Raw genomic sequence first — 27,535 nt, 5'->3', positions numbered from 1 at the left:
GACCCGAGGAGAAAAGACTTCAGCCTTCTCAGGGATATGCTTGGAAGAATCCCATGAATATGGTCCTGGAGAAAAGAGGCGTCCTAGAGATCTCATTGATTTTCAAGGATTGCTTCCTCCAAGCTCAAGAACAGTCCTCCCCCATCTGCAGGAAACCACAGAAAGGTGGCAGGAGGCCTGCATGGATGAACAAGGAGCTCCTGACAAAGCTCATACCTAAAAAGGAAGCATAGAAGAAGTGGAAGCAGGGACAGGTGACCTAAGAGGAATATAGAGAAACTGTCTGAACATGCAGGAATGGACTTAGGAAAGCTAAAGCCCACCTCGAGTTGAATCTGGTGGGGGCTGTGAAGGGCAACAAGAAAGGCTTCTTCAGGCATATCAACAACATGAAGACCAGGGAAAATATGGACAGACTACTGAAAGAGGCAGGAGACCTGATGACAAAGGGCATAAAAAAGGGCAAGGTCCTTAATGCCTTTTTCACCTCAGACTTTACTGGTAAGGTTTGTCTTCATCATTCCCCAGCCCCTGAAGCCAGTGGGAAAGCCTGGAGCAAGGAATGCTTCTCCTCAGTAGAGGATGATCAGGTTAGAGAACATTTAAAGAAAATGGATATACCCAAGTCCATGGGACCTGATGGGATGCATCCACAAGTGCTGAGGGAGCTGGCCACTGGTGAGGCCAGTCTTGATAATCTTTGAAAAGACATGGTGGTTGGGGGAGGTCCCTGAAGACTCCTATCTGCAAGAAGGGCAAGAAGGAGGACCTAGGGAACTACAGGCTGGTCAGCCTCACCTCTGTTGCTGGGAAGGTGATGGAGCAAACAAACCCAGAAATAATTTCCAAACATACTGAGGTCAAAAAGGTGACTGGGAGTAGTCAGCATGGATTTATGAAGGGGAAGTCCTGCTTGACCAACCTGATAGCCTTCTATGATAAAATGGTGGATGACGGAACAGCAGTGATTATTGTTTGTCTTTAGTAAGGCTTTCAGCACTGTGTCCTGTAATATCCTCCTTTACAAATTCATAAAGTACAGACCAGATGAATAGACAGTAAGGTGTATTGAAAACTGGCTGAACTGCTGCATTCAAAGGATTGTGATCGGCAGCCCAAAGTCCATCTTGACGGTCAGTCATTAGTGGTACACTCCAGGGGCTGATACTGGGGCCAGTACTGTTTAACAGCTTCATTAATGACCTGGATAATGGGACACCCTCAGCAAGCTTGCAGATGATATTGGGAGGAATGGTTGGTGCATCACATGGTTGTGCCATCATTCAGAGGGGCCTCAACAGGCTGGAGAAATGAGTGGACAGGAACCCCATGAAGTTCAACAGAGTAATGCAAAGTCCTGTACCTGGGGATGAATAAACCTAGGCAACAGTACATGCTGGGAGCTGACTAGCTGGAAAGTAGCTTTGCAGAGAAGCACCTGGGATGCTGTTGGATAACAAGTTGAACATGAGCCAGCAATGCACCCTTGTGGCAAAGAATGCCAACAGATTCCTGGGCTGCATTAGGAAGAGCATTGCCAGCATGCTGAGGGAGGTGAGCCTTCCCCTCAGCACTAGTAAGACCACGTCTGGAGTGCTGTCGTGGTTTTAACCCCAGCTGGCAACTAAGCACCACCCAGCCACTCGCTCACTTCCCTGCCAGTGGGATGGGGAAGAGAATGGGAAGGGTCAAAGTGAGAAAACTCATGGGCAGAGGTAAAGACAGTTTAATAGGTGAAGCAAAAGCCGTGCATGCAGGCAAAGCAAAAGAAGGAATTCATTCACCACTTCCCATTGGCAGGCAGGTGTTCAGCCATCTCCAGGAAAGCAGAGCTCCATCGCATGTAATGGTTACTTGGGAAGACAAACGCCATCAATCCGAACGTCCCCCCCCTTCCTTCTTATTCCCCCAGCTTTATATGCTGAGCATGACATCATATGGTATGGAGTATCCCTTTGGTCAGTTGGGGCCAGCTGTGTCGCCTCCCAACTTCTTGTGCTCCCCCAGCCTACTCACTGGTGGGGTGGTGTAAAAAGTAGAAAAGGCCTTGACTTTGTCTAAGCACTGCTCAGCAGTGATGAAAGCATCCCTGAATTATCAACACTGTTTTCAGCACATATCCAAAACATAGCCCCATTCTAGCTACTGTGAAGAAAATTAACTCTACCCCAGCCAAAGCCAGCACAAGTGCTTTGTCCAGTTCTGGGCTCCCCAGGACAAGAAGGATGTGGGCTTACTGGAGTGAGTCCAGCAAAAGGCCACTAAGATGATTAAAGGATTGCGGCAAGTGAAATACGAAGAGAAGCTGAGAAGGCTAGGATTGTTTAGCCTGGAGGAGAGAAAGTTCAGAGTGGATCTTATCACAGTGTATAAATAGTTGATGGAAGGGTGTAAAACTAAAAGCAAAGCTAAAGCATGTCAAGGGCAAAAGGTGTTCTTTACTGACTTTTGAAGATCCTACCTTTAGAAGTTAGATGGCTGCTCCCCTCTATATAAAATTCATAACTTTCACATCTCTTTAGTTCACTCCTCACATTTATTTCATTTTTAAAGCTACTGGCTAAAGGCCTTAAGTGACATTCAGTACCAGTGCCCAAGCTTATCTGGTCTCTGAGTGGAGACCATGCAGTACCCTGGCCATCACAGAGCAGAAATAGGTGTTCTTGGAGTGCTGTGTCAGGGCTTGTCAGAGGGGCAAGTCCCCCGCTACTGGTTTCAAAAACTCCAGGCAGCAGCCGAAGTTCTGCACTGTAATGCTGTATCTCCAGCTGTCATTAACCAGCTTAGTTCCAGTGGCTTCTGAAGGATGATGCCATTTGGCATCAGGTGAATGAATTTGTAGTACTTTGTTAGTGTGGACACTCCTGGGCACCAAAGAGCAGGCATCCAGAGCTGGGGAATGACAGGTAGCTGAGCAAGAATCCTTCTCAGTGCCTCTGCTCAACTAGATAGCAGATAGAGAAAAACGACAACTAGAAATGACTTCTATTACATTTGCCGGTGAGCAGGGTGAAGCTTTTCATGGGATTTGCTTGATGAAATGTTTTTTGGTTGGTAAATGCTGGCCTGATAAAATGAAACATCACATGGGAATGTTTCCATTTGGATGAAATTTGTGCTAGGAAAGGTTTTTCAAGCTCAGGGTAAAATTTTTAATACAAGCTCTGCCCTGAATTGGTCTTGTACTCCAGAGGTTGTGTAAGCAATTAAGATGTAAAAGCTATCCAACTTAAGCCCTTTCCTCAAAAAAATGACTTTGAAAAGGGTCTTGGAAAAGAGGAGAGTGCAGGAAGGTCTGATGCATGAAATTACAAATGTAAGGAGGATTTGAACAGTGCACAATCATGAGGTTTGAACCAAGAAAAAAAGTGTTTCATGCAGTGCACAATTAAATTATGAAACTCACTGTCACCAGATGTGGAAACAAAAATAATAAATGGATTCAAAATAGAATTAGATGGGTTCATAGAAGATCAGTCCACCTGGGCTATCAAAGAAAAAGTTCTGGAGGGAGTCATTAGCTTCATATACCTTGTATTGCTAAGAGCAATCCAGCTTTACATGAAATATGGTGGGGCTTGTGTTTGCTTCAATAACAAATTTTTTTCCTCTTCTCTTCAGCTAGTTAAGTGCCATGGAGAGGTGATAGTGGCTGTGCATTTGTTATATTGTTGGTGGCTACTGCCTGTAGTACATAGTCTGACCAGTACTGCCTCCTACACTGTGGTTTCTCAGTGAGACCTTTCCTGTAATCATTAGATTCATGCTTGATGTTTGAGAGCTGACAGTCTTTAAAACACTGATGGTTCTCACTGCACGTCCTGGCAGTGTATGATTAATGGGACAAACATGTTCCTGTGGTGTTTCTCAGCTTGCAGGCAAGTATTTTAATTTCTCTGTATTAGTCCTTTGATGAATGTTATGAGGATATGTGCTTACTGAAGGGGAATGGTAGCCTGCTCCTTGCAAGTTGCAATTTTAACCATTTAGGAGCTGAGAACAAAGAAATTCACCCTGTCTCTCTTTTCCTATTTCTTTTCTAAAGGTTACCCTTCTACTCCCTACAGTTGCTCCTTTTTTCTTCTCCATCATCACGTAATCAGGCTTGCAGTTTCCCCTTCCTACCTTCTGAGTTGCAGGTCAGGGAAGGGAACATATGCAGCCCTTGACTTCTTCTAGAAGTGTTCCTGAAAGGCTATCAGATTTACTGAAATGTTTTATCCATTTTACAAATTGGAGCTAAATGCCACCCCCTCCCCGAGCACAGCCAGTCAGGTTCAGCTGTTGCTAGAACTTAGACCATGACCTTATGCTTGGGTGGTGAAGGTATAAGTTATGCTTTATATTGACTGAGGATTTAGTTGGATAGTGGAGGATAAAGGTAAATGTGTGGGAGTTAGCTAACAGATTTTCATCATTGATTGAGTTTGAGGAAACAACAAGCTGAAACCATATACAATTTACCTAGTAGTGAGTTTTACAATTGCAGGTTACAGATTGACAGAGGTATTTATGATGAATTTTGATTTGGATAAGCACCCATGTGTTCAATGTTGATCCTGCCTGCTTCTCAGTGACTGATTGTTCTTAGGTTATCAGCCTCTCAGGCTTGGGACATGGGAAGGCTTGAGGACATAAGCTTGTTCAGTTTTCTGAATGGACAAAAGGGGCTGGTCTTCTAATTTTTGGTTGTGAATCTAGATCACAGGCCCTGCCAGGTTCCAGGATGGCCAGAACTCCAGGTGGCTCATTTCATTCTGTATTAGAGATGAGGATCAGCAACAGGTTTCAGACTCTGTGATCCTTGCATTTGAACCCACAGCTGGAATTGTCATCCTTCTCTAGTGATGAGATACTGGTGGCAACAATTATACTATGTCATAACTGTTTTTTACAAACTAACACCCAGAATTTTTTTAAAACTTTTCTGTACAGTGGGGGCATCAACATGCAGCACACTTGAAAGAGAAGATCTGCTGGTCAGATGCTTTCTACAGACATAGCTTCAGTCACATCTATGGAACCTATCTATTAAATGTAGACAGGCATGTGCAAGAGTCAGTAAATAAAAAGTTCTGTAAAAGATGTTCTTGTGTTGTGGGGAGCAAGAGGTTTTCCAGGGCACGTTTGTCCAGATCACTGCTTGCTAAAAGGCACTTTTTGTTGCTCTTGATGTTTAGTTCTCTAAACATTTCTTGCCTTTGTTTAGAGAGAAATAGACCAATGAACACAGGGGTTTGGCTCTGAATTCAGAATGCTGTGGTTAAGTGATGTTTTAGGTCTCTATCATCTTTTCTCTGTGAGCAAATAGTTACAGTCTCCATTTAGAGCATAAACTGGTCAGAGTCCACAGCAGGGTAATTTATAGTGCTGCTCAGTCAGTTCATTTCTTGACATAATTTAGAGAGATGGGAAGACACCTCACAAAAGTTAGGAAGAATCTACTGTGATAGAAGGATGAACATAGCTATTTGCTAACCCTTTAACCCAGGGTGAACTGGTTTATCAGCCAGTAAGCTGAAGCCTGTTTATTCTCAAAAGATTTCATTTTACCAGTAAAGGTTAAGACCCCAACCCAGAGCAGGGGAGGTGTGTGCGGACAGCATTTTGTTCAGAGAAGGATCTGTCCAAAATGTTTGGAGAGGGAGGAAACTGGAAGGGAAACTTTCTATACGGGGAACATACTGTTGAAGTCCTTCCTGCTGGGTTCAGCCCTGTGACTGATCACCTGTAGCCGTTTCACTGCCAACTTTCAACAGATACAAGGAGTGCCCATGTTTGCCTGGGTTAAAAAATGAGTCTGTACAAGGCTTAATTTACTTGAAAATTAGGGAACTTCAGCTCTGATTCTAACTTTAATGCTAGGCCCTTTCTGTACAAATAGACGAAGCAGTTTCCTAGATCTGAGCTCCCTCAGACAGGTCCGCTTGAGTATACCTGTATATTAGCTAATACTCTAAGCCAGTGTCTAAAAATACCCACACCCTATGGGCACTTGCTAGAGCTGTGCAAGCCAACAAGTTTGCTCACAATCAGAGATGAGGAGGAATCTTTTCTGAGTTCATGCGAGTTCACCATTCCTGTCTGTTGCTACCAGATTCAAGACTGAATTTGACCTGAGGTAGATGCCAAGCCTGAGACATGCCTGGATTTTCAGAAGTTGTGCGAGCTTTAGTGAACTTCCCAGCCAGTCTCAAGGCTTGTAGTGACATGTACGGGCAGGATGCTTTCTCCCTGTTCTGGTACCTGCAGCAGAATAACTGCAGTGGTTCTAGCTCATCAGAATATTACTAGGACTCTCTCCATACAATGACACCAGGAAAGAAAATGCCTCCAGCTCCCCAGCAGCAAGATCATGGGGGATTTACTCACTAAACACTTTTAGAAACCCAAGTTCTTCTTTAGGAAAATAAGAGCTGCTCAGTGGTAAACTTCTCTACAGTTAAACAAATTGACACCAATGGGGAAAGAGGGAGTTGAGTCTCCATTACCTCTTCTCTCCTTGGCACATGTGTATGGGGAGATCTCCAGGTGAAAATTTTGGTGGTAGTTTATAGGCAATGTGGCCAGCTCTCTGGATTTTATTGCTATTCTTGCAGTATCAAGTATACTTCTGGAGTCTGCAGCCCCTGCAATCCAGTGATTATGTGTGAATCTTGGATTTCATTTTTGAGAAATGTAGTTAACAGAGAAAGCAGGATCCAAGTGTGACCTGGAAATTCAAAACACAGAAGACAAATTAAATATATATATAGTGATTTTTATTCCAATCTCATCATATTCTGTGGTCTAAGTCATGATTTTTAACACAATGCTTTGAAAAGGATTGAGAATTGTTTCATACAAGGAAATAGGTGTTAACTGTGGAGTGTGTAGATACGCAGCACAATGTTGCATTCTTCTCACAGGACACCTATAACTGCAGAGTTACCATGTGTAGGGAACAACACTGAAGCAGCTGCCATTTTATGCTTTCGTTGTGATGCTCATGTGAGCAAGCAAGCATGTGCTCCTGCTTTTTTCTCTCACCAGAGAGCTGTGTTTGCACTTTCTTTGGAGAAGAGTTTACATTGTCTTCGTCATCTCTTGTACTACTCACAGTATTACAAGCTATGCTGAAGTCTAATCATGCTTTGAGTCATGCTGTGTCCTTGGCCATAGAGAGGCTGTGAATTTCACGGGTTAATTATACTTTGGGTATAACAATATCCATGTTAAACAACATGACATTCTATTTCATTGGATACCTCCTTGTTCTTGTGTTTTGAGAGACAGAAAACAGAAATGGAGAACTGAATGGAAGAATAAAAGTCTGCATTTTCTATCTCCTGGGCTCCCATCCCAAACATTGAGTCCTAGGCTCCATAATGTTTTTAGCAGACATGACACATTTTGAGGCATTGTTCCAGGGAATAGTGCCAAAAATCCTGATGGTGTCTCAGCCGTTCAGAAGAGGATTGGTCCTGCTCACCAGTTAGCACTGTGGGCAGTCTCTCCCCAACCTGCAGCCTGCTGTGTTCACCACAAGGGAAGAGAGGATAATAAAAGGGTGAAGAATACCCTGGATTGCATTTGTGCCTTTTGTTTAAGGATCTCCATCGCTTTCCAAATATTCTTTAGTGGGCTTTAAATACTGTCTAGTGTATTGTCTGGGATTCTGGTGTCTAGTTGTGCAATACCTTGCTTCTCGAGGTATACCTTGAATAGCTAAGGAATACCTTACTACCTTGCCATTCAAGAACTGGAGCTTTCGATCCTGGTACTGCCTTCACCTGTAGTGAGAGACAGTCATTTCTTCAGGAGCTTTTGATCAAAACAGAGAATGTAGAGACAGAGTTTGATCCCAAGTTTCCTGAGTTGCAGGACAACACTGTCTCAGTGACTGCAATCTCAGAGCTTGACTACTGGGTCAGTATCTTCTTTGACATGTGTGTTCAAACTGAGCCAAACTGTAGCTAAGGAAGTGGTGGGCCACTAAGTTCAGATGAGTGTGGTCTATACAGTGACCACAGACATGATATTTTAATAACAGAAGCAGATGAGTGGCTGCAGACAGGGATAACTTTTTTTTTTCTCCCCTCTCCTGTAGAGGGAGATGAAGTTAGCCAAGCTTGATAAAAATCCCCAGAAGCTTGGTGCAAAAGTTTTGGGTGGTGATTCCTGCAGATCTGTAGTCATGAGTGCATTTTATAAATGGGATGGAGGGCTGGCCTCTGTATAACTGCATGGGGCATTGTGTGATAAGTGTTTTTCTTAAATACAGGCTTCTTACCCTGAGAGCAGGAGCCGGGGGGGTGAATGTTTTCCTGCAAGTGAGTCCTCGGGATTGATTCACATGTAAGGAGCTTGTAGTTCCTTCCTCTACCAGTTATTCAGCTGAGGTATTCATTATCAGGCAACTTCTCTGTAAAGGGCTAAAGCAGAGGCTGTAAGCACAAAAACCTGCACAGATCAAAGACTGTAGCTTTTCCTAAGCTGTGTAAAACTTTCCAACATGTCTCAGAGCTGTGAAGATGCTCTCAGAGCACACTAAGGCTAAGGTGGGGGGATGTTCCCCTCCAAAATGAGGTTTCTGCTTCTGGTGCTTTGCAAGCAGATCAGAGGCCAGACCAGGGCACCAGGTTGCCTGCAGCACAACTAACATTGCCTGTATCAGGAAGGGATCCAGAGCGTGGCATGCAGACAGCAACTGTTGCTCAGCTTTTCCAGCTATCTAGAATAGATCTGACAAGCAATTAGAGCATGAATATATTACAGAGCCGATGGGGGATGCCTTTGTTAAAACTTGTGACCCATACTTAGCTGCTGTTTACATTGGCGGCAGCTTCGAGGGTGGGCAAGACCCTACCTGCCTGTCTTTCTCCTCTCTCCTTCCCCATGCGGAGGGAGCTGGGGAGCTCTGCATCTCATTGGATATTTCAAATGCTTTCTGCACAAGTCATAATTAATGCTGAGTTGCGGAGCTAAGACCAGATGTGCTGCTGAGATTATCTCCCAGGGCAGATCGGCTGCTCTCCGCTCTGTAGCGCTGGGTGAATGGAAAGCTGCCAGTGCTGGGACTCAGAATGTGTCTGATGCCTGAAGTCAGGACTTTCTTTCTCTGCCGCTCCTGCTGTCTGACACTGCCTGGTTTCTGCTTGAAGCTCAGCGCCTGTCATGTAGCGGAGTGCTGCACAAGAACGAGAGGTATGAGATGATTTTCCAGAGTTTAGATTTGTATATGGTTTTCTTTTCCTAGATGAAAAGCAGATATTTGAGGTTAGCCTCAGACAGAAGCTAAGAATCTAAAAAAGCATCTGGCTTTACAAAGTGGGAAAGAGTGGGAAGGATCCAGTCTATGGCCAAAATACTACCGGATGTCGAGCTAGCATTTAAAGATAGTTCTGGGGAGGTTTGTTTCTGTTTGCTGTTACATAGAATATTTAAATGGCTGTATGTGGCTGAGAGCACTCAGCTCCCAGTATATGGAGGCTGCTCTTTGTGGGGAATGGGATCAGAAGACACCAGGTTCTACCACAGACCCGTTTGTGTGACCTTGGGCAAGTTACTTCATCAGTTTCTCTTGATTCCTAATTATCTGTCACTTCCTTTCCTTTCCCCTGTTCTTGCATGCTTTGTCTGGCCGGATTGTTTAGTTGTTAGAGACTATCTTTTCTTAGGCATGTACAGCTCCTAACATGGAACTCCTTTTTCAATTGCTGCTGCAGTAATCCACATAGTATGTGCTTGGGTGGGCCAGGGGAGGGAAAACAAGAGTTATAGGTTTGTATGTGTTTTGTGCTGTGGAAGCATATGCATTTCTGAATGTCTGCCCATGATTTTTTCTCAGTGCTTTCATGTGTGAGAGGGACAGATAAATGGGAGCCTAAGCACGAATGTGGGAAGGTAAAAGCAGACACTTACCTGTGCAGGTGAGCACGTACACAGTCTTTGCATCCGTAAACTGCCTGTCTGTGAGGCACCACATGCATGCGCGGGTGTATGTACTGCTGTATAGCAGCATCCAGGTGTGTGCCTGATTATCTTCCAGCACATCTTTTAACGTGTGTGTACTAAGCTGTACATACAGCTGACGTAGGTGTGTCTGGACTTTTCCCACTTTAAGCACATACGGAGTCCTCAGTCCTCCCCGTAAAGAAAATCTACTCAAAAACTGACTTTATTATCTCTGTCTTTAGTTTATTTTGGTTGAAATCAGAGCTCTCATGAGGAAAAATGAAGCAGGGAGCATATATTTTTCCTGCGCACTGCGTGTCTGGACAGCATAGCTGAATGTATAGGCTTTGTATGCCTGGAGCTGGTGGGTGAGCTATTTAGGCCAGGACAGAGAGCCTGTCTGTGTCTTAGTACATCATTCCTGGCTCGCTTTTTCCACAAAGAGCCACCTAAATCTTTAAAGAACAGTGGCAGCTTGTTGCAGTAGAGGAAAGAAATTCTGTAGCTCTGCTAGCCCAGTTTTTTTAGTATCTCTTGAATCTTTCTGAGATTAAGGATGTGGTCCCAGGCCTGCTGGGTTTTTTTCTGCTTTGAAACCAAACAAAAGGGCCTAGCTATAGATAAGGATATGACAAGGAAAGTTAACGCTTGGGTTGCTAGTAGCTTTGGCTTTATTTCCAGCCTAACTCTGTGTGACTGGATGGCACTGGCTCCCCTTCTGAATGAAGAGAAAAACTTTAATGTCTTCCAGCAGGATCATCAAATGGAGTGAACCGCTGCCAAGTTCAGCCTGAGCTGCAGGCCCCAGTGATTAAAAACAGGCCTGTGCCTTGAGGAGCCAGCAGATGAGGCTGTGTGTGACTGGCTCCATATTAGCTTTTCCTTGCAAGGCAGGGCAGTCCTTGTCTAGCTTGGCGATGCTGTGATATCCTGGTAGTTTCAGGGACATTTTACAACATCAGTTTTACAAGCCCTTCTGAGACCTAGCTGAAGTGAAATGAGCTTTACAGAGCTAGCAGGACACCACCTCCTCAGTCTGCCCTGTTTAGCCCTGGGAGACTGAAGTAAGTGCATCTGCTATGTCTCTTGTCAGTGTAGCTGTGAGAGCCCTAGAGGTAATTTTCCTGAGGGTAGACTTCATCAAGGCCCCCCAGCAGATGCCCAGATGAAAGATTTCCACAAGCCCAGAACTGTTAGCAACTCTAACTTGCCTTTGACAGTCCCTTTCCAGCCCCACTCCAAAGACAGCTCTTAGCTTGCTCCTTCTCTGAACCCTAACACTAATTTCCTTTTCTAAGCCATGGACAAGCTCTGCAGCCACTGCACAGATGAACAATTTCTCCAAGGCCAACTTTCCAGCCTCACTCTAACTGCAGCTCTGTGCTTTCTCTCTCTAAACCCCAGCCCTAATGCTCTTACTGCCAAAAGACTTGGTCTGGGAGCAGTCTTTCTTCTAAGCAGCGGCTGGGGGGGTCCTTGTCTACAGCTCAGCAAAAAAAATTAGGGCTAGCATAGAGAGAAAGAAAAAGCATAGAGCTGCAGTGTAATTGGGGCTGCAAAGGGAAGTTGCAGTTACAAATAGATTTGGCTTGGGTGAAATATTTTGTCTGCGTGATGCTTGGTGACCTTTTCTAGTGCTTCCCTGGAAGATTAGGGTTCAGGTTTGAAGGAAAGAGAAAACATAGATCTGCAATTGGAGTTGGGCTGCCAAACTAAGGTGGGAGGCAGCCAAGAGAGCTGGGCTGAGAGAAGTCTTTCACCCTGGCAATGGCTTCAGGGTCTTTTCTTCCCCTCAGCAAAAAATTACCCATGAGGGCTGTGTGATCTCACCTACACAGCCTTTCGGCACACACTGTCACACAAGAAGAAACCCATGCTTGTGCTAGCTCCTTTCACTCATCATATGATAGGTAGATCAGCTTCATCGTCACTCATGTCAGTCTTGGTTTCATGGCTGATTTTTCTTGTTACCTATTTGAAATGGTGTGAAGGGAGATGAGCAGTATTGCAGTAGAAGAATATTACAGTGCCTTTGTTTCCTCCGAAGATCGCTGTTTCCATCCAGGAGAAAAAGGTGTTACCAACCTCCATGCCTGAAGAAGGGGGAAAGACAGGGTCCCCAGCATCTGGTTCTGCAGCAGACACCCATAGTAATGTTAATACTGTGCTTGTGAAAGGTCCATCTGCTGCTCCTTCTGAATCTCAAAGCAGGTCACCCTTCTATCACTGTTATCTTAGGGTCACATTCCTTAACCACTGTATCAGTGGTCTGTGTGTGGCTGCAGTCAACTTGTTACCCAGGAGTCACTGATGGGTTGATTGTACTTACAGAAAGCTACTGCTGTTGTGATCCAAATTGACTGCGAAGGCAAGGACTGATATTGCCTGAAATGTATTAGAGCATGTTGCTGGCCATAGACCAGCCAAAGCTAGGGAAATGTAGATAAAGCTTCACACTGCAAGTGGAGATAATGTGTGCAGTTGTTCTCTGTGTGCTTGCATACATGTGTGTCTGGCACTGCTTTAGTCCTTGCTCTGAGTTAAGTCTAGAACACCAGAACATGAGCTTCTGGAAAAACATTCTCTCTGTGCTCTATACCTGGGGAATGCGGAGCATTTACCTCTTTCCCAGAGCCTTCTCTAGACAGGCCCTTTAGGAAGCAGGGCTGTGATTCAACAAGTAGAGATTTGAGAAAACAGGGCTGCTATCCTGTAATTGCCCTGACATCCACCACAGCCTGACCTCCCTAAACCTCTCTGTCTTGCATCTAGAAGAGTCAATGCCATGTATCATTTTAAGGAAATAGATGGGTTTGGTGGGAGGAAGCCTGGCTCAGAGATTGATGATAGGATATGGAGGTTTTTTGTCTCTAAGGTGCACAGCTTGAGGTCTGACCCAAGCTTGCCATAACTAATGCTGAAGGACCTTGGTTTGCATTGGCCTGTGGCCCAGGATCAAACATTGAGGTCAGAGGAAGAGGCAGAAATGGTCACTAGCAGAATAGCATGAGGGAGGTTAGACAGGACACATGTTTCTGCTCAGCTTTTCACAGCTGAAGGGCCTGTACTGTAGCTTGCAACTCTTGTTACCTGGATCATTCCTGTGTGTATTTCTATGATATGTAGTGTTGCGAGTTACTCCCCTGTGAGCAGGATCAGCAGAGAGGCTGAGATGAACAGGCCACGGAGACTTCACTTTTTCAGCTGTGATCTGGATTTGGAAGTTATCTGAGAAACTGGGCTGAAAAGCTTGTTCTTTCATGGCTGTAAGTGCCCCGGAAATCCTTGGACAATGCTGAGCCCCACATACCAAGCAGTTCTGCTGTGCCCCATCATGACAGCAAGGATTACATGATGAGATTACAAAGCAACCTGTGCAAAAGCAGGAAGAGATTCCCTGTCCTAGAATGTGACTTCAGAGACACCCATCTCAGTGAAAATTCAAACAGATTAGAAACAAGAACTAGTAAAATCTTTCCTCTGCAAGAAAAGCAATATTTCCAGTGATAAAGATAAATCACTCCCATGCTCCAGGGCATGCCTTCCTGCCAGGATAAGGAGGGAATTTCCTTCAAGACTCTTCATGGCCCTCCAGCTCTGATACCGTAATGCAGTTGCGTAGGCTGGGGTGTAAGGAAGGTTTCTGTCTTCTGATGTATAACAAACTGGCAGGAAAATGAAATTGGACTTCAGGATCCTTCTTGCGTGTTTCATTCAGGGAGTTGAAACTGGTAGTGAAAGGTTTGTTTCACTGAGGATTCAGCAGGGTTGGACTGAATATAGAAAGCAGGTATGGTTTGACATGATGTGTCCCATGAGGGACAGTGAATGGTGGTTAGGAAACTTCCTGCCAGGAGTTATCAGCTTCCCATGAATATAGGACTAAAATAAAAATGGAAAATGTGGTTACTAGCAGGAAGGTAAGTAGAGCCTTAAGAAATGACCAAATTCCCTGGCCTGGTATAAGCACATGCATGCATCCATTAAACACTGCTTCTGGCTATTGGTTGTAAACACAGTGTAACTTCAGTATTGCATGCTGCTTTTTTTTCAGACCAGCAGGATTAACTAAGCGCTGAATGCATGATCCAAAGCTCTTCGGTATCAGTAGAAAGCTTCCTGTTGCTTTGAGAAATCTTTGAATAGAATTTCCTATCTGCTATCGTCTGGTCTCATCTGAAATTGAGTAGATTCTGGGATTCTCTCTCTCACTGAATTCTTATTACCAAAATATGGTTAACTTAGATGCTATCCTCCCTGATTCCACCACACCTTGCAAGGTGCTAGAATTAGGGTTTCGGAACACAACTCAGTAGCTGTCCTTTTAGATGGAGTCGTCTCCTAGTGGCAGGGATTGAACTGAGACCTCTGGGTCTTACAGCCTGAGCCCCTTCTGTGTTGTTGAAAAGATCTGGTACTAATAGTGGCATTCAGCAGCTGGTATAGACCAGGAACTCCAGTTTCCCCAGAGAGAGAGACAGTGCTTCATACTTGGTGATACGTAATAGATCTGACTTAAGAGTTAATTAGGCCAGTCTGTTTTTAGAGCATCTGGTGCTTCTGATATTTTCAAGGTGCAAGAAGTACAGCACACATGTTTTAGTAGGAAGGGCAGTGCAATGTATTTTGCATGTGTTTTACTCTGTGCTTTAATTTTCATTCAGCAATTTTATTTAAAGCAAAAGAAATAGAAATGAAAAGCTTGCAGGATGGTGGGCCATTTTCACAATAGCTAGTTTTAATGTTGACAACTGTATTCTGTCATGTTAGCAATCTCCTGCTAGCGGGATTGCTACCTGTTGGGCTGGGCAGCTGCAAAGTAATGAAGGGTAACTGTGTGACAGCTAAGAGGTAGGTGCGTGCAGAGAGGAATCGTGTCCCATAAAGTCAATGTAGCCTATGTTTTGGCATTCTTGGGACAGAACGTGCAATGGAAGTATAATTGCTTAATCCAGATTCTGCACAGCTGCAGATAACCATGAACATAATCTTAACCCCACCTTCCTTGTGTATAATGAGATATAAACTGGCTTAGGGCAGACGACAGTTTGAAGCACTTAAGGAAAAAAGTCACTTGGCATGTAATTCTTAGTTTTAAAAATAATTTTATTCTTCTGAGTCTGTTAGAAACTGGACCTTCACACATGTTCACCCCCTCCATGTGAAAGTTTCCCTCACTGTATGCACTGAGCAATAGCTCAAAAAGAGTTTAAGCTGACACCCAGCTGTCTCTCTTGCTCTCTGTTGACAGGGATCTTTGGACAGCGATTGGAGGACACCGTACAGTACGAGAGGAAGTATGGCCAGCGCTTGGCCCCACTGCTGGTGGAACAGTGTGTGGATTTTATTCGTGAGCGAGGTCTTACAGAGGAGGGGCTCTTTCGAATGCCTGGCCAAGCCAACCTTGTCAAAGATCTGCAGGATTCTTTTGACTGTGGAGAGAAGCCCCTTTTTGACAGGTGAGTTGACATCACCAAATACAGGCTGGTTTGCCTGTGGCATGTAAAATCTGGCAGGAATAGCCTTGCAGTGGCTATCCTAGTTTTACATGTTCTTTCCACACCATCGTTCTCTTAAAGTGCCGCTGGGGCTTTCTCCTGCATGGTGTTGGGTGCCGAGGCCTTCATTCAGCTAAGTGTTTGAGCAGAGGGAGAAATTGAGCCCATTAATCTAGGTGGGGCTACTCTAGTGTTTCAGCTTAAGCACATGTTGAATGAAATGCAATGCTAGGTTTGGGTGCGGCATGCTCAGCAGTTGGTGGGATCCCACCGTAGAAATGGATATGACAGAGGTGAACTAGGTGTTCTACTGCTTTCAGATGTTGCGTTCTCCCTTGCAGCAGCCACAGCAGATCTGCCCAGGGGCAATATCTCGCCTCTTCGTCACCAGGTTTCAGAATAGTCACCACCATCTCACACATCTTCACTGGCTGTTATATGTGCTATGTATAGAATTGGTCAGCATGTCATAACAAAGCACTTTCTGACCCCAGAAGAATTCTTGGCCAAATTTTTTTTTTTTTGGTCTACAATTTCAGCAGCTGAGATGGAACATTTATTTCAAAACTGATCTTTTGATTTTGAAAATATTTTGATTTTCAACAAAACTTGAGTCAAATGTTTCTGAAATAAAAATAGCAATTTTGCATTTTTCTTCCCAGTATAAAAATGTTGCCGTAATCACTCCTTGCCTGGTACAAAGACATGCTATAGCTGCCTTTTTGTCCTACTGACCATGCCAATGTCAGGGAGGAGCAAGGGCCAGCTGCTCCGCAAAGCAAGGTGAGCCAGGAGCCAAGTGTGGTAACAAGGCTGGCAGAGGCAGTGACACAGTCCAGTGATCACCAGGCAAGTCCATAGTGACAAGGCAGGTCCAAGATCAGGGAAGGTAGGCCGTCCATGAGTCAGGGTCCAGGTCCAGATCAACAGGATCTGTAGCCAGGCACAGACATGGCAGTGAGGCAGTGGGAGTTGTAGCTCAGACACAGGATAAACAGTAGAGGCTTAGCTTAGTATCGGCTCCCATGGGAAGAGTGTCGGCCCTGGCTCGGAGTGCTTAGTCCAAGGTCAGCAAGGGAAGGGGAACAACGCTCAGCTGTGCTATCTCTACGTTGGCCCTGAGCCCAGGGAATCAAATCATCAAGAGGGCAGATGCTCTCGGGGCCCTTGCAGCCAAATCCTGTCCGTACTCTGCAACTAACATTTCCTTCCCTCTCTCATATGTACACGCTACCCAGAGTGAAGGTTGGCGTTGTGCTAACCTAAACAATGCTTTGAGAAATGGGCCTTGACCCTAACAGAGACCTGGAACTCCAGGGATATTTGGATCCAAGGCCATTGTATAGATCTGGCCTGATCTCTGTCACAGGTCCAGAAGTGGGATCAGATCTGGGATCTTGGCTTGGAGACCTGGCTCCGTTTCTTGCCAGAACTCACTGGCACCACTTTCCCAGGTGATGCAGGCAGCATCTGGTATATTGCCAGCACATTAACCTAGGAGGTCACTTCCCCTGGACCTGCAGCCAGCCTCGACATTGCCAATAGCGTCCCTGCCTACTGCTGCAGGAAGAGCTAGCACTCTGCTGTATGGGCAGCACAGTGTTTGGTCTCATCCTGGGAAGTATATATATCCTTAGAGTTTATTTGGAACATTCTTCTAATTCTTCCCTCCCCTCAGCTTCCCAGATCACCCATCCTCCTTTCTTTGATTCTTAACCACAGTCAGTATTTGCTCCCTAAATGAAAGTGTCAAATATTTAGAGATATTTTCATGAAAAAATAAAGTTTGAAATCATCAGATTGTCTCACTTCATCATCTCTTAAACAAAACCTTTGTATTTTTAACTGAATGTCTGGGCGTTCTAATTCAGAATTAGAATTATCTTAGTTCGTGTGGAATTGAACAAAGTTATTTTGGAAAATGCTCATATTCTGGAACAGGAGTATCTATGGAAGGAATTAATTAGGAATGACAGTTTCACTTTCATGTTTTACTTTAGTCTAATCCATACTAACTTCATTGTTATGAAGACAAGCCAAGCCTTCCCCCAGCATTTTTAAAGCAGAAAGCACCTTTATTTCCATAGGCATTTGTACTGGATAAATAGATCAGTGCTAAGTCTCACCTTTAACAGAGGCAGTAAAGATCTCCATGAAGGAATGCCTGCCTTTTGGGTAGTTGATTTGAAATGTGATAACTGAAGGTTCAGTACAGAATTAAAGGAGGCAAGCCTAGGGGTACCCGAGTAGTGTGACAGTTGTGGGCCCCCCAGTCATTGCCTGTTGCTCTTTCCACCATGTCCACTGCCACTTGTAGGCCCAACTTTCTCCTCTCTGATATGTATAGTCACAGACAGCGATGAGGGAGAGGGAGTTCCACCCTGGCTAAGTGAAATGCTTCTCTTCCTAGCAAGAATTATTTTCTCTATGTGCAACTAAAACTATCCATGTATGGCCTAGGATACCTAGGCAGCAGCAAGTATTTTCTGCAAGTGCAAAATCCATATGCTTGTTTCCAAATCAGGTGCAGTGAAAGGAATATCCTTTCTTTTTCCTAGTTGCAGTCAGTGCTTTTAGATGTCTTTTCTATCTACAGTGATGTTCCAAATGCTAGAGCCTGCCTGCCCATGGAGGATCAGATCTCTGTGATGACTGATAATTAAAATATTTATTTTTAAAAGGCTTGCCTTTCCAATTTGGGTTTTAAATGCATATGTATATTCTTATGAAAGGCCAGGTGTTGCTGTTTTGGAAGCATCTACAGCAGTCTGCTCCTATTGCACTTCCATGCCACCGAAAGTTTGGCTGGATTTCACATGGCCTTGTGGATGAAACAGTAACTGCAGCCAGCGGACCTGAAGCTGTACTCTGGGCTCTGCTTCTGAGTGATAGTCATATCCACTGTCCCAGCCTGAAACTCCACACTAAAAAAAATAAAAAAGAATAAGGGTACTGACCTCATTTTTAAGGCATTCATAATCAACTGAGGAAAACCACTATGCGAAACTGTGGTATTCTCAAATATGGCGGAGCTGTTTAATAAGAATAGCATTATCAGGATCAGTAGCAAGTGGTAGCTGCTGGCAGCTTCCTGTTGTAATTTTTCCTGTTTTAGCTGTGTGTTCCAAAAATGTTTAAAAACATACTAAGCAGAAGAGATTCAGCTTTTAGATAGAGGTGAGGATTTGAAGCTCTGTTGCCCCATGTTTTTCTCAGGTTCTTTAAAGACTGTCAGGGCAATGGTAGGTAGCGGGGAGCTGGTGACAGAATCTGTTTAGACTTCCAATGGTTGAAACCTTTAAGGAGATCATCTGCAAAGATTAAGTCGTACAACAGGAGACTTGGAATGAAGGAGAGGTATTGCCATGCATCAAAAGCTGGATAGGAAATGGAAAGGGAAGACCAGGTGCATCTTCATCATGGGATCTGACACCTCATCCCCAACTTAAAGCAAAGGACAGAGAAGAGGAAAAAGAAGTTCCTGGAGTGGGAGAGAAAAGAAAAGCTGGTATCCCAGCATAACAGATGGGCTAGGAAATGCCAGATACCCCAGCCTGGGAGAGGAGATGTGACCCACAAGCTGGGCAGTGTGCCAAAAGGCAATAGAGGGCCTGGAGGAAATACATCTTCCTCCGTTTTTTTCTGAATGATTGAGACGGACACTTGGGAGCCTGGCTCATCAGACGCAGGTAGGTGCTGGCTGGGGAGAGTATCAGGCAGGAGGGATCAGTGAGAGGATCAGAGGTTATGTTTGATTGCACAAGGATGCAGAGCTCTATTGTCAGTGCTAAGTGATCACTGTGCACTTGCCTGGACTGTATTGCTCACATTCCTGATCCACATTGGCTGAGGAACCACAGCACCACCCTACCTTAAGCAGTATCATGGGCATATCCCTTCCACTGCCTATATTGCCTGAGATGCATTTATATCTTGACAAAGTAGGAAATTTTCCTTGTTCCCAGGTAGACCCTCCTGCCTAGTACAAACATCTGGTAGAACAGCTTCCTTCCATGTGCCTACTTTGTCCCTGTCCCTAAGAGGGACCTTGATGCACCCTCGTGAAAGGCACCAAGCTTTGGGGTACTGTGGGTTTCTAAATTTCCTTCCCTCTTCTCTATTGCAGCAACACAGATGTTCACACTGTGGCATCCCTCCTGAAGCTTTACCTTCGAGAGCTGCCAGAGCCTGTCATCCCCTTTGCCAAATACGAAGACTTTCTTTCTTGCGGACAGCTACTCTCAAAAGATGAAGGAGAGGTTAGTGATCCTTCCAATCTGCCTCCTCCTACCTCGAAGGTTGTTCCCAAGACTCAATGTAGTACAGCTTTCTTCTCATCACTCTTCAGTCCTGATTCAAATCAATGAAGTTCCTGAGAACCTTCCCCTGAATTTTCCTGAAGCTGTGAATTGGGCATTAGTATCACAGGCTTCTGCTTGAAGCAGGAGCTTTTTTGAAGTCAGTCTTGAAGCCTGGTGCTTCTTGCTGCTGAACAAAGCCATTCTGTAGCATAATCAGCAAGAGATGCAAGGTAGGAGAGATCTGAGTTCCTCTCCCAGCCTTGCTGTTGGCTCATTAGCAAGCTGTATGAAGTCACTCCCTTTTTCCGTGTTTTCAGTTTCATAGAACAGCATGTTCTGCTCCCCAAAGGTTTTGGTGGGTGAGACATTGATCAGTGCGATGGTCTTTGTATTTCTCAGAGGAGAGGCACTACAAAAGGGCAGGCTATGATATTATCCCAAAATGGGGGAGATAATGCTATGAATGCTTTGCCAGAATGTTCTTACGATGTTCCTGTCTTTGGTTTCCAGGCAAGGGAAGGGGCTGACAAAAACCTCCAAGTCTGTGGCAATCATGGAAATTTTGATTCACTGCTTGGGAGGAGCAGGATAATTTACAATATGATTGATTGATCTGTTTCATCCATATTGTTCCTCTCGTGGTGATGCCTGAGCTCTTTGCTGACTGTAAAGGCACGTTGGATCTGGTCTAATGTGGGTGGAACTGTGCCACCTTCTAAAAGAGAGGTTTAAAGAAGCTGTAAGGGTTGTTACTAGTGTCAGCTAAAGAAGCAAAGGCCTGAGGGCTTATAAGTCACAGTCCACAGTTCCATCCCTTTTCTGTGTGTGGCCTGAAGAGTGTGCTCACATCTTTGTCTCTGGTGGAGATTGTAAAAACTGTTCTTTACTGAGAGCCTGGGGTTCACCTTTAGGTCAAGTGGCAGAAGGCTCTGGGGAGATTCAGTCCTTCATGATGCCCGTAGAGAGATGCTTGTTTGCATGCATCAAATGTAGCATATCTGGTAATGTCGGTTTTTTACAGATAAAAGGCAAGTTTGCTACTACCTGTACTCATATGATGTATCCTCTAGCCATCTCTGAGAAAGCAAATTTCTGTACGTGACACAGCATATTACCACACATGGATGCACATTTGCATCCTGGGCACAGCCACATCAGTGTGTCAGTGCACTAGTGTTGTCTTTTCATAGGTACAGGTGCTACTAGCTCCAGGACTTGCTCATTTTCTGCCTTATCCTCAGTCAACTCAGGCATCTCTGCAGGGTGCTATGTTACAGACAGCACAATGGCTGATTTCACAAGAAACGGCAGCATTTCTAAGGCAGTGGGGCTCATTTCATTTTGGTCATAAGATGTGCAGACTGGGAAGTTTTGGATCCATTAAGCACTATTGCACAAGAGTAGAGACACTGCCAAGTTGGGTAAACATAATTGTATATCACTGCTCAGCTTATTAACTATGTAGTCTGCCTGATTTTGCCTGCACAGGCTGCAGTGGTTTGGGAAGCAACATCTGTGTTGGTTTTGTGGAAGCAAGACCAGACTGAAATGACTTGTAGTGCAGCACTCTCTTTGTATTAGAAAGGCGATGAGGAGCACTAAATAGCCAACATGAAAGCTTACAAAAATACGGTACTGCTGATAGTACAAAGTTGTCTTGTTAAGCTGCTGTTGTAAACATAAGCATTTGTTTTTGTCAGGAAAATCTGGTACTTCAAAAAGGGCTGTTTACTTTTTCAGAAAGGAAGGTGGAGTACACACAGCAAGGGTGGCGAGGCTGTGCATGCACAGTAGCACGCAGAGCACAATGTAGCACAAAGTCATACCAAGCCTGTAGGGCCTGACTCCCCCACCCCACCCCCACCCCCGCTATGGAAAATCCCCCTGCTCAAAAATGTGGTTTCACTGAAACCATAATTTTTTAGCACAAAATGATAAGCAGGGAATTTCAAAATCAAACATTTCATTTTGAAAAAGTATTTGGAAACAAAATGCAATCTATTGTTTTAATTTGAAGTACTATTTTGTTTTCATTTTTCACTTGGAAGTTTTGAATTAGACTTTGGGACTCAAAATATAATTTTCTTTAGTTTTGTACCCTCCTTCCCCCACAATAAAAATAGAAGCACTTAAGAAAAAAATACGTCTTCAGATAAAATTGTTGGCACCTCATGCTGCTACATTGTGACCATAGTTAGGAATTATTATGATAGTCGCTTGGCCTCATCTCCGTCTGCAGCAAAAAAACCTCCAGCACTGCCCTAAGCTTTCCATTTTTCATTCAGATTGTGGTTCATCTTCATTCTGCACCCAACTAATCTCTGGTGTTGGAATGCAAACAGAAACATAGCAGAGACCTTGGGCTGTGCTGAGGCCTCTCAGGTATCTCAGCAGGACCGCAGCATTAAAAAAGATTTGATTCTGATCCCAACTGGCTGGGAGGAGGGATTGAAAACGAAAAACAATTTTAGAGTAAGAATGAATGAAAGATCTTCAAATCTCTAAAACCTCATTTGAGTCCAAGCTGACTTGACATGGTAGTATTTTAGCCTTCACTGCTGCCTGTACTCTAGAGATGCACACAGTGGTTCAGTGGGCTAAGCACGTGGCTTTGAGTTTTTAGGGGGGTCTGAATCTGGGTGAACATCTGAAGTGTTGCTAGTTTTCCCGTTCAGCTAGAAGCTCCTAACTGTTGCTCATCTGTTACGCGCATTGCAAAATCCTTGGTTTTGGGATCACTCCTTGGAAAGCACGCATGTGTGGTAAATTAGACATGCAGGATTTTCGAGGAGGTAAGAGTTATTACTGCAAAACACCATGATGAATGACAGTGCAGTGCCTCTGTTGCTTGCTAGGCTGCAGTCATAAGCACAATCAGTGCTATTTGTTAATAATGCAGCAGTTTCTAGCTTGCGTTTTCCTTTACACTTTCCCTGTGGTGTTACTAGGCTCAGCCTTCTGCCATCTGTTGGTCAGGTGGTTGGTGGGTACAAATCTCTGGCAGACCTGATAAATGCTGCAGCAGGAGAGAAATCTTTTTTTAACCTGGCAAGTGTTTGTACCTTGACGAATACGAAGATATCCTCTATGTAATACCACGTTTGTGATTCATTGTGACAGAGCACGGATGATAAATTTTTAGAACCTTTTTTTTCTTTCAGGCAGCATCTCGTACCTTTAGGTCATGTTTCCAGCTGTTCACAACTGCCTGCAGTTTCTGTTCCAAAGCCCCCTCTTGCATCCAGTGGAGCCATGGTATTTTAATTCAGAGCACTTGAAATACAGTGCCAAATACCATCCTGAATTCTGTACTTGAAATAAATTGGGTTACAGAGCAAAATTCAAGAGGGAATTAGGTCTGTTAGCTCACCTATTTCTAGTTCAAACTCCTCACTTGAAAGCTGGATGACCTGAACAGCTGACCTTAACTTTCACATTAGTAGCAGCTGTCCTTGATTCAAAAGTTTTCAGAAGTTTAAAAAAGAGGATTGAGATTTTCAAAAGTGACTGGTCTTTTATTGGTCTCTCCATTGTTGTCACTGTTAAAGCAGCATAACTTTTAAGCTAAGGAATTAAAAAGGACTTATTGTTTTTAAGTTTTAGGGTTTTATTAGAGGACTCTTTTTGTGCTGGGACATACAGAATAAAAAAGTATCTATACGTTCAGGATGTTAAGGATGGAGGCAGGAATACAGACTGCTCTCTGGATCTTTCTGACTTGTCTGGACCAGAGAAATCAGGAAGATCTTGCAAGAGGCTGGCCAACAGAATTCCCCCCCTAACAGTCCTTAATAAATCAAGGAAAGTTTGAAATGAATGTCCAACTGCACCTCTTTGGCTTGGAACCAGCTGCTTCTGGAATTTCTCCGTTAGCAGCCCTCCATCATTAGTTAGCAGCTATCACTTTTCCCAAATGTGCTTGGGTATCTATTGTCCCACAAAAGGTTTAGTTGTCTCAAAATATAAGCAAATCTCCAGGGCGACTGCAGCATTGACAGGAACAAGCAAATGGTGCTTGGGACTGTGGAAGGACAATAGTCTTCTGAGTCAGAGGTTTTCATTAGGTGATTTAAGTAGCTTCAGGGTTTTAAGTCATTCCTCCAGCAGATGTCTCATCTTACGTTTGAATGTAAAGACAGAAATTTTATGAGGAAGTATGTCCCAGCTCAGAATGACTGCAAATGGAAGTAAGTAGTTAAAAAGGAGGTAGTTGAATTGGAATGTCGTTCAGACTTTTTAAGAAAAAACTCTCCTCTGCTCAGTTAAGCATTACTGCAATGTATTTATACTACACTCAATGCCTCAACGTTTCAAATAGGCCAGGTGCTGAAAAGGCACATTTGCTGGTACATTTATACCAATGCTAGTGGGCAGACTTTGAAGACTAGCAGGCCTCACTAATTGAACACTTCTACATCAATCATTAAAGTTCACAGGAGGATTTCCACTGATTTTGAGAACTGAATCAAGTTCTGGACACTGGCTTTTTGATAAGGCACAACACACTGGATGACACCTTTTTTAAAGCAAAGCCTTCTTGTGTCATCATCTGTTGTTCAGGGGTTTGACTCTGGAAAGAGGACTTCATAGTACTGAAGGAAAGTCTGTTTTGCATCATTTATATTAATAGCTCTCCTTGTTTTTCCTGTCCCTCAGGGTACCCAGGAACTGGTTAAACAGGTGAAGAATTTGCCCCAACCCAACTACAACCTCCTTAAATACATATGCAAGTAAGTGAAATTAATTAACACTTGGAAAAGTCACTAAGTTTTGTAAGGCTGGTCTTATATGCAAATAATTTACTCAGAAAGTATGAATATTCAAACATCACTTATATGTAAGTTACTGCTCCTGTAAAACATGTGGAAGTGAATGTGCAGCCTGCCTGAAGGAAGCTCTTGGTTTATCCAAGAGAATCAGCCAAGCAAAGTGCTGTCACCCACAGTCTTGGCAGCATGCATGAATGATACTCATATATTATACTGTTTATTTCAGAAGCACTTAAAGACCAGTAAAGAAAGGCATTTTTTCCAGGTACTGTGCACCTGGAAGATTTATGACCCAAGCTGAGTAGCAGATGCAGTCAGAACAGCCCGTCTGGCCTCAGCTCTGGTTTGGAAGTGGGGTTGGGAGTGGCTTCCTCTTGGAGTACCAGTGACTCCGCAGCCTTGTCTCACCTCATCTCTCTGCTGACTCTCCCAGTTTTTGCGAAGTGGGCTGGAATGTGTTTTGGGAGCTGGAATGGACTGTTACCCTAGATACAATGTAGTGAACTTTATGTTGTATTCTAGTCTCTGTGGTAGTTAGTCCCTTTATGACAAGTGGGATTTGCACATCTGGAGCAGGCAGTAGACACAAACACTGACATGAAGCCCATGACTTATTCAAGAGACGTCAAGCCCTTCGCAAGTGTACAGACAGATAGCATTTCTGAAATGTGTTTTTTGAATGCTTTAAAAAATTTATTTTGCCTCACTATGTGCTTCTATAGCCATTTGTTTTAATATCTGAGCACCTCAAAACATGAATGGCTAAGGCAGGGGAATATAATTATACATGTTTCTAAGTGAAGAACTGAGGAAAGGCAAGGCAAGTAGAATTTGCTTCTGTCTTTGTGAAGAAAACTGAGGATTTTGGGGTCTAAGCACAGTGTCCACCACAGGGCAAAGCCACAGAAAAAATGGGAGTGCCTAGAAAAGTCATGCTGCAAGTAGAAGCATTCAAAAGTTTGCCAAGTAGTGCAGAATGACAAGGAAACTTTTTCCCTGCCAAAGCCCATCCAATCATCCAAAAATTAACAATAGTTTAGCAAATGGAGTACAGACAGAGAGACTGCTCACTTTTGTGGCCACTGAGTCCTGTTTCCTGCTATTGTAGGTTTGCTTGTCATATAGTCCTTTTTACAACTTGGCTAATGATGTACAAGCTATTTAGGTGTTTGTTACAGCCTTTCTATTACTCCAACTCCTATTGGGAGGCTGTTCCAAATTACAAAAACATTAATTGTTAGAAACTTTCTGCTGATTTTCAGCTTATACATATGGATAGCCAGTCTGTCTGGATTTCTTTATGTGCTATCTTTGGCTTGCATGGTCTTTTTCTTGTGTCAATGTTTGCCCAGCTGATGCATTCACAAGAAGCATTTGGGCTACCTCCTTCTCTGTATTTTGTTAGATTCAAGCCACAAAGCTCTTTCCACAGGCTTCTAGTTCTAGGACGAGGAGATGAGCGAAATGTCTTTTTACTTCTGTTATATCTGTAAGTGAAAACTCGCAGAAGTTAATCTGTGTAATTGGAGAATTCCCATAAAAATATGATAATCTGTCCTTTCATACCCAGTAGAAGGCTGGATCCCTGGTAGGCTGGTACTTCTGGCAGAAGCCATCCTGTCCTCTCTTGTTTCATACACTAGGAGGGATCTGGGGTTATTACTGAGTATCTAAGCTGTGTTATCCCTAGAAGCGTTTCAGGAATCAGGGTTGTATAAACACAGGACAAAACTGTTCCTGCCCCAGAATGCCTACAGTCTAAGTATGAGAAGTGACTTACTTATTCCTCTCCTCCTTTGATTTTTCTGGGGGGGCTTTTCAAGGTTCCTTGATGAAGTTCAGGCTCACTCCAGCATTAACAAGATGAGTGTCCAGAACCTGGCTACAGTATTTGGACCAAACATATTACGGCCCAAAATGGAAGATCCAGTGACAATGATGGAAGGTAGGTACTACTCTTGTAAGATAACACAACACCTGTGTTTTGGAGCTGTAAGAGTATGCTGAAAGCCAACATTCGTTGGTAGCTGTATCACTTGAGAGCACAGTCAGCAATGAGTCAAGCAATCCCTTTCATCAGTGCCTATGAGGATATGTACTGGTTGGCCTCTGTTATCCCACTCACTACTGGCCTAGGAGTGTCTCTTTTCTCCACCATATGGAGATGCTTCTGCCCTGTTGTAAGTTATGTGAACTCTTTTTGAACCCACTGCTAAAATGAAAGCTCGAATGTTCTTCAGAAGGACCATGTTTAAGTAACAAACTGCTACCATTTAGTATTGGTGCACTTCAGTGGTTAGACAGCTCCCTTTAAAGGACATCCAGTCCACAATGAAAGAGGTACTGTAGTTTTTGCTGTCCCACAGTGGCTATAACTAGGTGTCATAGAAGTGCTGTCTTCTAAGCAGGTTGTGTATGGGTCAGAACTTCACAGAACCTAAGGAATAACTTGAAAATCACTGTTAATTTTGGACATAAAAATCTGAAGCTTGAAAATAACCTATGTCCATATGCGTCAGGAAATGCCCAGGGCATGATCGCTGGCTGGCTGACACTAGGGCTGGGATACAGCCCCTCTCCCAGGTGGCACTGGAGCACAGCTGCTGTGATACAGGTTTTAGCAGGGTCTTTGCATGAAGTTTTGTGGGATCTTGGCCAGCCTGCAAAAAGAATTGATGGGTTCATCCAGCATGAGGCACAGATGGAGATGCTGTGCCCAGGATGTCTGAACTCAGCCCTGGCACTGCTCCCTAGCTGTAGGGTACAGCTGACATGGTGTTCTGCGTGATGGAAATCCTTCACAGAATGCCAGCATTATCACATCTTAGCAGCAGCAGTGCCTTTAGTTCTGCACAAGTGACCTCTGAAAGGCACTGCAGATGTGTGCCCCACAGATGGCAACTCACTATAAGGTAATGGGCCAAGTTCAGAGCGTGGCCTGGCATACTATAGTTGTTCAGGGACTCAAAGCCTGCCACAGAGATGTGGGCCATATTATTAAGGGTAGATTTGAGACCTTCCCCTTGAAGCG

General features: G+C 44.0%; 1 protein-coding gene across 4 annotated transcripts in view; it reads left to right on the top strand.

Moving 5' to 3' along the window:
- Positions 1-27,535, top strand: part of ARHGAP22 (Rho GTPase activating protein 22) — a 158,261-nt gene that overhangs the window by 123,030 nt on the left and 7,696 nt on the right. For 3 of the 4 annotated variants that reach the window (XM_052798981.1, XM_052798980.1, XM_052798982.1), the window contains 4 exons: positions 15,188-15,395; positions 19,561-19,693; positions 24,392-24,465; positions 26,328-26,449. In XM_052798981.1, the coding sequence (XP_052654941.1) occupies positions 15,188-15,395; positions 19,561-19,693; positions 24,392-24,465; positions 26,328-26,449 (537 nt within the window). Of the gene's footprint in view, positions 1-8,839; positions 9,187-15,187; positions 15,396-19,560; positions 19,694-24,391; positions 24,466-26,327; positions 26,450-27,535 lie in introns of those variants that run through there. The other variant, XM_052798983.1, reaches the window with a different exon arrangement.

The sequence above is a fragment of the Harpia harpyja genome, chromosome 10 (assembly GCF_026419915.1).
Source record: "Harpia harpyja isolate bHarHar1 chromosome 10, bHarHar1 primary haplotype, whole genome shotgun sequence".
Taxonomy (NCBI): Eukaryota; Metazoa; Chordata; class Aves; order Accipitriformes; family Accipitridae; genus Harpia; species Harpia harpyja.
Note: the sequence above shows the minus strand (reverse complement) of the source record. Positions and strands in the feature narration are given on the sequence as shown.